This window comes from Sinocyclocheilus rhinocerous, unplaced genomic scaffold, assembly GCF_001515625.1.
Source record: "Sinocyclocheilus rhinocerous isolate Xijiao unplaced genomic scaffold, SAMN03320098_v1.1 scaffold1740, whole genome shotgun sequence".
NCBI lineage: Eukaryota > Metazoa > Chordata > Actinopteri > Cypriniformes > Cyprinidae > Sinocyclocheilus > Sinocyclocheilus rhinocerous.
The window spans coordinates 2255-13109 of NW_015651446.1; the positions used below are offsets into that span (position 1 = coordinate 2255).

Consider the following 10855-nt stretch of genomic DNA (forward strand, 5'->3'; position numbering starts at 1 on the left):
TTTTAGCGAAGTTGTGAATTAGTGAAACAAACTGGGGCATGACAAGGCAGTTTTTGTTTCACTGTATAATCTTATATAATCTTATGTATAATCTTACATGGAATACGTGTACTTAAAATTAATTTGTCACAGGTGAAAACTCAAGTTATAGAACATTGTCATCAAATTGTACACAAATGTAATACCATCATGAGCGCTGCTGTTAAAGCAAAAATACAACTCAATGTACAATTTAACCTTTTACTTAAATTTCTTAAATTGCTTATAGCCTTATATATAAGTATAACACAATATATCGACATTTGTATTAAATTAGAAAAATGCAAAGAAGACCTTCGTTACAGAAGCATTACCAAAATAAAAATAAAAATGTAAAAAATGTTAACCTCGAGAAAATATTCAGACGCCTGCTTATTTCTTAACCATGCATCTACTGACATCTCCTGGTTAAACCAAGAATCACGTCATCTAGTCCATTTTAAACCTAAAATATGCCAGTTCTCTTCGTTTTCCAAATACTAATGATATTTATGTTGACATATAATAAATATAAAAGTCTAGAATACTTTTGCCTTCAAAAATGATTGTACACTTGGAAAGAAAAATAGAAATACGTAATAAAGGGCGGGGTTTTATGGTCTGACCAATCGCAAACTACAATTCCACTAGTCTTCCTTAAACGTCATCTGACTCCTCCCACTAGTTACAGTGCGAGAGTTTTGATCAGACCTTGTTTGTTTTTTGCTGGTTAATCTTATTGATAGTTTTATAAAACTCTCGTGTACTTAAAATTAATTTGTCACAGGTGAAAACTCAAGTTATAGAACATTGTCATCAAATTGTACACAAATGTAATACCATCATGAGCGCTGCTGTTAAAGCAAAAATACAACTCAATGTACAATTTAACCTTTTACTTAAATTTCTTAAATTGCTTATAGCCTTATATATAAGTATAACACAATATATCGACATTTGTATTAAATTAGAAAAATGCAAAGAAGAAGAATTCCCATTTGTGGTCTCAGATGTTTGAGTCTGACTCAACATAACTGCATTTATTTCTCCCTCCCAGCTCAGAATCTGAATCGAACTCGGACTCCGAGGAAAATATTCAGACGCCTGCTTATTTCTTAACCATGCATCTACTGACATCTCCTGGTTAAACCAAGAATCACGTCATCTAGTCCATTTTAAACCTAAAATATGCCAGTTCTCTTCGTTTTCCAAATACTAATGATATTTATGTTGACATATAATAAATATAAAAGTCTAGAATACTTTTGCCTTCAAAAATGATTGTACAATTGGAAAGAAAAATAGAAATACGTAATAAAGGGCGGGGTTTTATGGGTCTGACCAATCGCAAACTACAATTCCACTAGTCTTCCTTAAACGTCATCTGACTCCTCCCACTAGTTACAGTGCGAGAGTTTTGATCAGACCTTGTTTGTTTTTTGCTGGTTAATCTTATTGATAGTTTTATAAAACTCTCATATTTTTCTGTCTGGATACAAATCATCGTAAAATGCAAGCTCTAAGGTATGAACAGAAATGTATATGTTGTATTTCATAGATGTTTTATAGACGTTGACAGTAAAATGTTGCTCAATAACCCGTTACAGTCATTTTGCCAAGGAAGTAAAGCAAAGGGATTTTCATTCATATGATGAAAATATTTCAGATGTTTTGAATCGAGGACAGAGCAGACATGACTGGGCAAAACATAAAGGATTATGTTTCAATACTTTTCCATTGAGCACGTGAAACTAGGCTAGTTGTCATATCAAACCAAACCAACGCCCATAGGAACCAAGTTGAGTAATATTATTGCATTAGATTTTTTCTTTTCCTTTCCTACTCAGAAATATGTTTCGTTCGTGGTCATCTGATGCCAGACTTGACGGTAAAACAGTTATAATTACTGGAGCTAATACTGGAATTGGCAAAGAAACAGCCATCGACCTGGCAAAGAGAGGTAAACAGCCCTATTTCTATACAGTTTAATATTGATATATTGTCAGATGAAAAAATGTTGTCTTTATTTCTTACTGATGTCCTGTGTTTAGGAGCACGTATTATTATGGCATGCAGAGATATGGAGAAAACTGATGCAGCCCTGAAGGAAGTTAAGGATGCTTCAGGAAACCAGGATGTAGTTGCCTGCAGGCTTGACCTGGCAGATTCCAAATCGATCAGAGAATTTGCAGAGAACATCAATAAAGGTGAGATCACCTGGATACACCATAAATTCCTTTATAAATGTCTTCCTTGTATAGCACTACACTCATGCAACTGGGTTGTCTTTCAGAGGAAAAACAAGTTAACATATTAATCAATAACGCTGGTGTGATGGTTTGTCCTTATGGAAAGACAGCAGATGGTTTTGAAATGCAAATAGGGGTGAACCACATGGGTAAGCATATGTAATTTGTCCAAATCGGACACCATTTTTAACTTTAAAAGAAATTAAGGGAGACATCAGCACTGCTCATCTTCCTGTAGGTCACTTCCTGTTGACGTATCTGTTATTGGATTTGATTAAAAGATCATCGCCTGCGAGGATCATTAACGTCTCATCCATGGCACACCAATGGGGGACCATCAACCTAGAGGACATCAACAGTGAGAAGAACTATGATAAACAGAAAGCCTACAGTCAGAGCAAGCTGGCAAACATTCTGTTCACTCGCTCTCTGGCCAAAAGACTAGAAGGTATGTCTTTTTTAAAATTATATTTACATTACTAAATATAAATATGATCTGCTCAAGCAGTTTTTATTATTTTAATATTTGTTAATTATTTATTTTTAAATTAATTTTAATATAATTTTTTTATTAATCTAAACGTGATCTGTTCAAGCACAATTTTTATTTGTATTATTTTTATTATTCTAATTTAATTTAATTCCTGTTAGTGTCAGAAATATTATTTTTAAATATTGTTTTTGCTCTTCCTTTACCATATATTGTAATACACATTTACAGCTTTTGATTTCTGTCAAAAGCTTCAGTTGGATCAATTTTTGATGGTCAATAAAATGTGTAAACCAGAGGTGCCCAAAGTGTTTACTATGATGGAACAAAAAATCTTAATTGAGGGCCATAGGCTGAAAGTAAATATTGTGCTATAATAACTATATTATATTAAAATTTACAAATAAACAAAATGACTTATAAAAAAAATTAAAACAGATCAATTAAAAATAAATGCCTTTTTTTCTTATTTTTCCTCTCTCTTGTGATTTGGGCATCTCTGGTCTAAACCAACTTGATAGAACTAAAATAGAATATTATAAAACATATAAAATGCTAGATAACAAATGAAAACATATTTTTTAATCATTTTGGTTTTTTTGCCCCTGGCACTGAATAATTTCTGACCCTGTCCTGGGTTGTGCATTTGCACTTCAAGTTATTCTATTCCAATAATATAACTGATGCTAAAATAATCCTAATAATCCTTCTCATCTGGTCTTTGTGTGATGTCTCAGGTACTGGAGTAACAGCGTATGCTCTCCATCCTGGAGTGGTTCAGACTGAACTGTGGAGGCACTTGAATAAACCTCAACAAGCTGCCATGTGGTTGGCAAAGCCCTTCACCAAAACATCTGTGCAGGGAGCTCAGACCACCATCTACTGCGCCGTGGCCCCTGAACTGGAGACAGAGAGCGGCAAATATTACAGGTCAGTGGATATTACACGTTATGTATTGCTCAGAGACACAAAATAGTTCTGATGTGGCTTTGTTTGAAACTATTTATGTTGTCAAAATATAGCAAAAACAACAACTGTTGTGTCTAAAATGTAAGTCACTTAATATTAACTTCTTGTTAATCGAACAACATAAATACACACAACTCCAATAGGTCGTGTTCATAAAACAACTGCAACAGTTCAGGCATGTTTAATTTGTCTGTTAGACCATCTTATCTCATACTCGCCTGTCTCCTGCTCTCCACACAGTGACTGCGCACCTGCAAAATGCTCCCAGGCTGCAATGGATGATGAGGTTGGCCAGCGCCTCTGGGAACTCAGCTGTAAGATGCTCAGCATCACATGGGAGTGAAAACTCATCTCTCTTCCTGATGAGTCCTGATGAAGTCTTACTGCAGTCTGCCTAAGACTGGCCCATCTACTGTCAAAATCAGAAATACTAATAGTTAATATTAAACACACTAGCATAAAAGATCACTAAATATAACCAAATATGATGGGCTTTTATACATGATGTAAAATTTAAACATATTTTGTAGAGTTTGGTCTCAGGTTGCTTAAGTGAGTTAATTTTCTATATAATACAGGTACATATTTATGCACTAAATGATATAAGAAGTAAATGTCAGATTCAGGCCATTGAAAAAATGTACTGTGAGTATATGTGAATATTTTTTAATATATTTACATGTTTGTGTCCTGGTTTTCATTTTGAATTTTGTATGACCCAAGGAGAAGAGAATAATAAATAAATATTAAATAATATTTCTACATATATTTGTTTATATTTGACTTACATATATTTACTTTGGATATTGTACTTTGCATTTTACATAGTTTTTGTCCACGAAGTAATTTGGGGGGGCGGGGGGACCAAAAAACATAATACTATATAATTAATTTTTCATTCACTACATTTTTTTTTTAATAAAGATTATTCCATTTAATCCAAAATATATTTTAAATTTAAGGAAAATATTATAGACTTCATTGGAAACATGAAGTTACATGTAGAATAAATTGGAAATAAACAGTTAAGTACAAGTCAAAAACAATATGATCAAAAAAAAACTCAGACTCGGTCGCCATGACAATCTCTCATCTCAGCTCTCACCCTGACCCAGTCACCATGACAACCTCTAATCAGCGCTGCCTTCCTGTGACCCGATCACCATGACAACCGCTAATGGCAACTCTGCTTCCCCTGACCCAGTCGCCATGACGACCTTCAACTTCAGCTTTTCTCTCCTTGTGACCCGTCACCATGGCAACAATTCGTTGCCCAATATAGTGTGATGCAGGAGAACATACAAAAAAGGTCACTAATTGCTGGCAACTTTTTTCAAATATATTTTACTTGGGTTGTAAACAAACCAGCATTTATTCAATAAACCAGCAAGAAATTAAGCTTTTTATTAAATGCAGATCAGATCATGTGACTGATTATTAAAAGTTCTGAGAACACTATGACAATAACTTAAACAAATATCATTTCATTAGGCTATATAATGCTAAATTATCACATATTAATAATATATAAATATTAATATATTTATAAATGAAATATTGGATGGTTAGGAATGGTATGATTTATAAGTATATATATATATAATAAGCATACTTCAAACTTTTTAGTAATATGTCTTTGTGGCTATTTTGTCAGTCTAAATCTAATTTGCTGAATGTGCCCGTGAGTGGTCGCTCTCGGCTTGTTCCCTAGATTTTCACGCAAAACTGCGTCAGGATATTCAAATACCCCGTATGCATTATGAAGCTCCTTCTAAATCAACTTTTAACTAGTTTATATAGCTAGTTTAAACTTAAAATGCTTCAGACAAAATCCAGATACAGAGAAAGTTAGGTTTAAGTTAATCTAGTTTATTTAGCCCAGGTTTTTCTCCCCACTAAACTTTTCTTTGAATCTTTCTAAAATGCCGGTGAACATGGCTGGATGCACCACAGACTGCGTGGAGAAGCCGATCTCCATCTGCTTCCAGAAGTTCGGTCGCTTTGTGGGAACTTACCCGTGGTGGTTCTTCATCTCTCCTCTGTTCATCTCTGCGGTGTTGGGGAGTGGGTTTTATTTCTTAGAAGATCGTGAGGCCAATGACATTGAGGATTAGTTCACACCTGTGAACGGTCCTGCCAAACTGGAGAGGCAGTTCGTGCAGCAGAACTTTCCGAAGAACGACTCGGTGTTCTCCAACCAGAGACTCTACACGGATGGAGTTTACGCGTCCTTCATAGCGGTGTCAAGATCCTCCAACATCCTCACAGACGCTGTTTTTCAGGAGCTCGTAACTTTAGACAGAAAGGTCAAGGAGCTGAATGTGTCCATGGGTCACGAGGCGCTCACTTTCGAGGGACTTTGCGCAAGACTATACAAGAAATGTACACCCAATAAGATATTGGATATTTACAAATATTATGGTAATGATTTAGAAACGACCGAGCTCACCTTTCCGTTCTTTCGTTTCGGATTCTCGTACATTTTCTTGGGCTATTCGGTTGGTGGAGTGAATATAAAATCTTCTGTTATTAAAAGTGCAAAAGCAGTGCGCCTGTTTTATTTCCTGAAGGAGGATAATCGCTCCAGAACAGATTTATGGCTGAATGAGTTCCTCAAGGTTTTTCCCTCCAATTTATCACTAAACTTCATTAAGGTAGGTCTTATTTATGTACTGCTGGAGTACTTTATTGATGACAAACGGGGCTTGTTGTCAAAAGGTCTCTAGGCCTACTGTATATCAGTAACTATAACGTTTTGAATCAAAAATGAAGTTGCACAAATGCTTGTTTTTTCTTTCTTTTTTTTATGTCGTTTTCAAATTAATGGTTTATGATGCCATATATTTTGGGGTCAGTTTTACAAGTGACCTTAGTATGTACTGTTGGGTCTGTTTTCTTCTTCTTCACAAAATGTCATGTTGGGGTAGGTTGTAGCATATTTAAATTTAAATTCTAATTTTATTTTTATTCTAAATGATGCTGGCCTATAGTAGGCTATTTACTGGCAGATTTTTTGTGCCCCTATTGATCAACATTAGCTAAATGAATTATAATTTATTTTTTTCTGGGCGATATTGGTGGAAAAGTTTAATTTATTTATCCTTTTCATATTGCAGCTGTTGTTTAAAATTAGTTTTATTAAAATAAGAAAATGTTCTTGTAACTATTCCTGAGCTAAAGCTAAAATGATGTTGTCAGTATTATAATTTGCATCCTCAGGTGACCCATTCCACATCTTTGTCAAGGCAGGTGGAATTTGAGGCAAACACAAAGGATGTAATTCCTCTCTTCTCTATCACATACGTCATTGCCATTGCATTCTCCATTCTCTCTTGTTTGAGGTATGTTAACTTGAATAATTAGGCTATTTTCTGATGCCCAGAGTATTGTGTGATGTCTTCTACCTGTTTTTACTGGGGCTTCTGTGCAGATGTTTTTACATGTTCTCAGAACCCACATTTGACTTTTTGTTTCTAGATAATATACATTCTAATTGTTTTATAAGTTTAAAGAAATGTTCTGATTAGTGATGGGAAAATTGGATCATTTGATTGAATCTTTGAATCTCATTCAGCAAAATGATCAAATCTTAAGTCATTTGAGTGGAATTAAATTAAAATGTTATGTATTAAAAAGCCAAAATCGTGAAACACATCCACAAACACAATCTTTAATCATATTCCAAATTTAGAAGTCATTTTAATAAACCCAAAGATATATTATGCAAAACAGAAGTGATTACTGATTAGTTCACCTTTCGAGTCTGTACTTCATCTTCTCATCATAGTCTTTCGTCATTCATTTTTCACATTAAAGGCTCTGTATAGGAAACAGAAATGATTCGTTCAACCCCCAAATTCCAACTGCATTCAAAATAAATAAACAATTCTTGTTTGAAAATGATTCCAAAAAAGATTTGTTCAAAATGAATGAGTTAAATACATGTTAAGGTCTATTGACAACATCTGTGACAGTTGTTAACTGAGGGATAGATCTTAAGTTTAATTTAAAGGGGTCATATGATGCTGCTAAAAAGAACATTATTTTGTGTATTTGGTGTAATGACGTGTTTATGCGGTTTAAGGTTTTCAAAAAACACATTATTTTCCACATACTGTACATTATTGTTTCTCCTCTATGCCCCGCCTTTCTGAAACGCGTCGATTTTTACAAACCTCATTGGTCTGAAAAGCGAGGTATGCTCTGATTGGCCAGCTATCCAGAGCGTTGTGATTGACCGAATACCTCAAGCGTGTGACGGAAATCTTACGCCCCTTGCCATATGGTGATGATGCCTTGTACAAAGTAGTTTCGCTTTCACAACGAAGCACACAGCGCCTTCACGACATGGCGGCAGCGGCAACAACAATACTACAGCGAGAATCAAAGTTACGCCTTCTTTCTTTGCGTTAACATTTGGGCGGCGTTATGCAAATTTTTCCACATAGTGATGTAGATATGTGGGGGCGTGTTAGAACGAGCCGTTTTAGGTAGATGTGGCTGACTCTTAACTTTTATAAAGAATATCTATTTGGATTTGAGACTTTAGTCTTTGCAACTTTACAGATCTTCTTTATGCACCAAGAGCTTGTAACACTCCAAAGAGAAAGGAAAAATTTAAATCGCATCATTTGACCCCTTTAACTGAGAGGAATCTTTTAGAAAAATATCTATTTTGTCTGTTTTTCCAGGTTTGACTGTGTCAGAAACAAAGTATGGGTTGCTACGTTTGGGGTGTTCTCTGCTGGACTCGCTGTTCTGTCCTCTTTTGGGATGATGTTACACATTGGTGTCCCATTTGTCATGACAGTTGCTAATTCTCCATTCTTGATATTAGGTAAAACATTACTATAAAACCAGTTCTGTTCTGTGTTAATGTATATTATCAGATTAAACACTGATTTTTAAAAATGTGTTTTAAATAGGGATCGGAGTGGATGACATGTTCATCCTCATTTCCTGCTGGCAGCAGACGAATGTTCACGATCGAGTGGAGTCTCGTCTGTCTAATACGTACAAAGAGGCAGCCATTTCGATCACCATCACCACGTTCACAGACGTGCTCGCTTTCTACATCAGCCTCATGACGCCCTTCCGCTCCGTCCGCTCTTTCTGCTTGTACACCAGCACCTCTATCCTTTTCTGCTACATCTACAGCATCACATTTTTTGGAGCGTTCCTCGTTCTTAACGGACGGCGAGAAAACAGCAACAAGCATTGGCTGACCTGCAAGGAAGTACCAGAGGAGTGTCCAGTGGGTCAGTCGAAGTGGTATGAATTATGTTGCGTTGGAGGCGCTTATGACCCCCATACTGGCACAGAGGAGGTACAACCAATGAATCACTTCTTTAAAAAATACTACGGTCCATTTCTGACGAAATCGTGGACGAAGGTCTTTGTGATTGTGTTGTATTGCATCTATTTGATTATCAGCATTTATGGCTGCTTCCAAATTCAAGAAGGAATTGATCTCCGTAATTTAGCAGCTGACGATTCTTACGTGGTGAAATATTATGACAACGAGAAGGCATATTTCTCTGAATATGGGCCAAACATCATGGTTGTCATCCGACGGGAATTTCCATATTGGGATGAAAAGTACATGTCAGATCTTGAAACTTGCATTGAAGATTTCAAAAATGTATCTTTCATTGAAAAGGATATATTCACCTCCTGGATCAAATCATACAAGTACTATGGATATCACGCCAAACTCAATCTGAGTGCCGAAGACGTCTTCAAAGATAATTTGGGAAGATTTCTGCGATTTTATTCCGATTTCAAACAGGACGTCAATTTCACCAACAACTCCATTTACGCGTCTCGCTTCTTCGTACAGACCGTAAATATCTCTACCGCCCTGGACGAGATGAATATGTTGAATAAGTTAAGAGAGACAGCACAAAAGTGCCCTGTGCCTTTACTAGTGTACCAGCCCGCCTTCATCTACCATGACCAGTATGCGGTGATAGTCAGCAACACCATCCAGAACATTGCGGTTACAACAGCTGTAATGTTGCTCATCTCCCTTCTCCTCATCCCAAACCCTCTGTGCTCTCTCTGGGTGACTTTTTCCATCGCATCTGTCATTGTGGGGGTCACTGGGTTCATGGCATTGTGGGATGTTCATTTAGACACCATCTCCATGATCATTCTTGTCGTCTGCATTGGTTTTTCTGTAGACTTCTCTGCTCATATATCTTACGCCGTTGTCTCTAATAAGAAACCCAGTGCAAATGAAAAGGCCGTCGAGGCCCTGTTTAATTTAGGGTACCCTATTTTGCAGGGGGCTGTGTCTACTATTCTTGGGGTGGTTGTGTTGTCTGCCTCGAAGAACTATATCTTTAGAACTTTCTTTAAAATTATGTTCTTGGTGATCTTCTTTGGTCTCTTGCATGGCTTAACATTTATCCCAGTTTTTCTGACCTTTTTTGAGATGTGTAGTGGCACACCAGCTAAGAACAAGTCGGGCCCAGAAGAGCAGGCCATGAAGAACAGCCACACCAATAATATTCAAGCAAAGGCAAAGGATGGTGAGCTGAAAGAGCGAGAAATTTACGACAGTCATACTTTTCCACCAGACAATCACCAAACATGTCAGTCTCAGCCCTGCTCTGCCATATGGATGATAACCGACAATAACCATCATGTTCAAGATAACCACATGCGTGTAGCAAGTACTATCCCAATGTTCAGAGTGGACAGTCAGACCTATGAGGTTCGCATGTATACACCATCTGATGATGCCATGTTAAGAGTCAAACGTCAATCAAAACAGTGCCCAGAAGGCCAAAATTGTGTTTTAGGAAATAGTAACCACATTCAAGATTCAAATGTGCCCACTCTTAACGGTTCTGATTTGTCCATTTTGTAAAATCCCTATACTTTATTATCTTTAAAAATATGTTTGTATGTGTACCACCTTTTCTATGTTTAAATTAAAATTACAGAGGTAAATCTAAATCAACAAGGTGACAACATGACACTTTTTTTTTTTTTTTTTTTTTTTAAAACATACAGTGGGTACGGAAAGTATTCAGACCCCCTTAAATTTTTCACTCTTTGTTATATTGCAGCCATTTGCTAAAATCATTTAAGTTAATTTTTTTTTCCTCATTAATGTACACAC

At 36.2% G+C, this 10855-nt stretch overlaps 2 protein-coding genes across 2 annotated transcripts; both read left to right on the plus strand.

The window, feature by feature from the left end:
* Positions 1 to 1401: 1401 nt before the first annotated feature.
* On the plus strand, positions 1402 to 4435 carry LOC107712786 (retinol dehydrogenase 12-like). Its single transcript, XM_016518123.1, has 7 exons — positions 1402 to 1542; positions 1866 to 1978; positions 2070 to 2225; positions 2312 to 2416; positions 2506 to 2715; positions 3495 to 3687; positions 3967 to 4435. The coding sequence occupies exons 1-7, from the start codon at positions 1529 to 1531 to the stop codon at positions 4067 to 4069; spliced, it is 894 nt and encodes a 297-aa protein (XP_016373609.1). The 5' UTR covers positions 1402 to 1528; the 3' UTR covers positions 4070 to 4435.
* A 1041-nt stretch (positions 4436 to 5476) lies between these two features.
* LOC107712800 (patched domain-containing protein 3-like) lies at positions 5477 to 10739 on the plus strand. Its single transcript, XM_016518131.1, is given in 4 exon segments — positions 5477 to 6380; positions 6946 to 7067; positions 8418 to 8563; positions 8652 to 10739. Coding segments are annotated over 4 exon segments (2949 nt in total). The 5' UTR covers positions 5477 to 5648; the 3' UTR covers positions 10601 to 10739.
* The last annotated feature ends 116 nt before the right edge of the window (positions 10740 to 10855 follow it).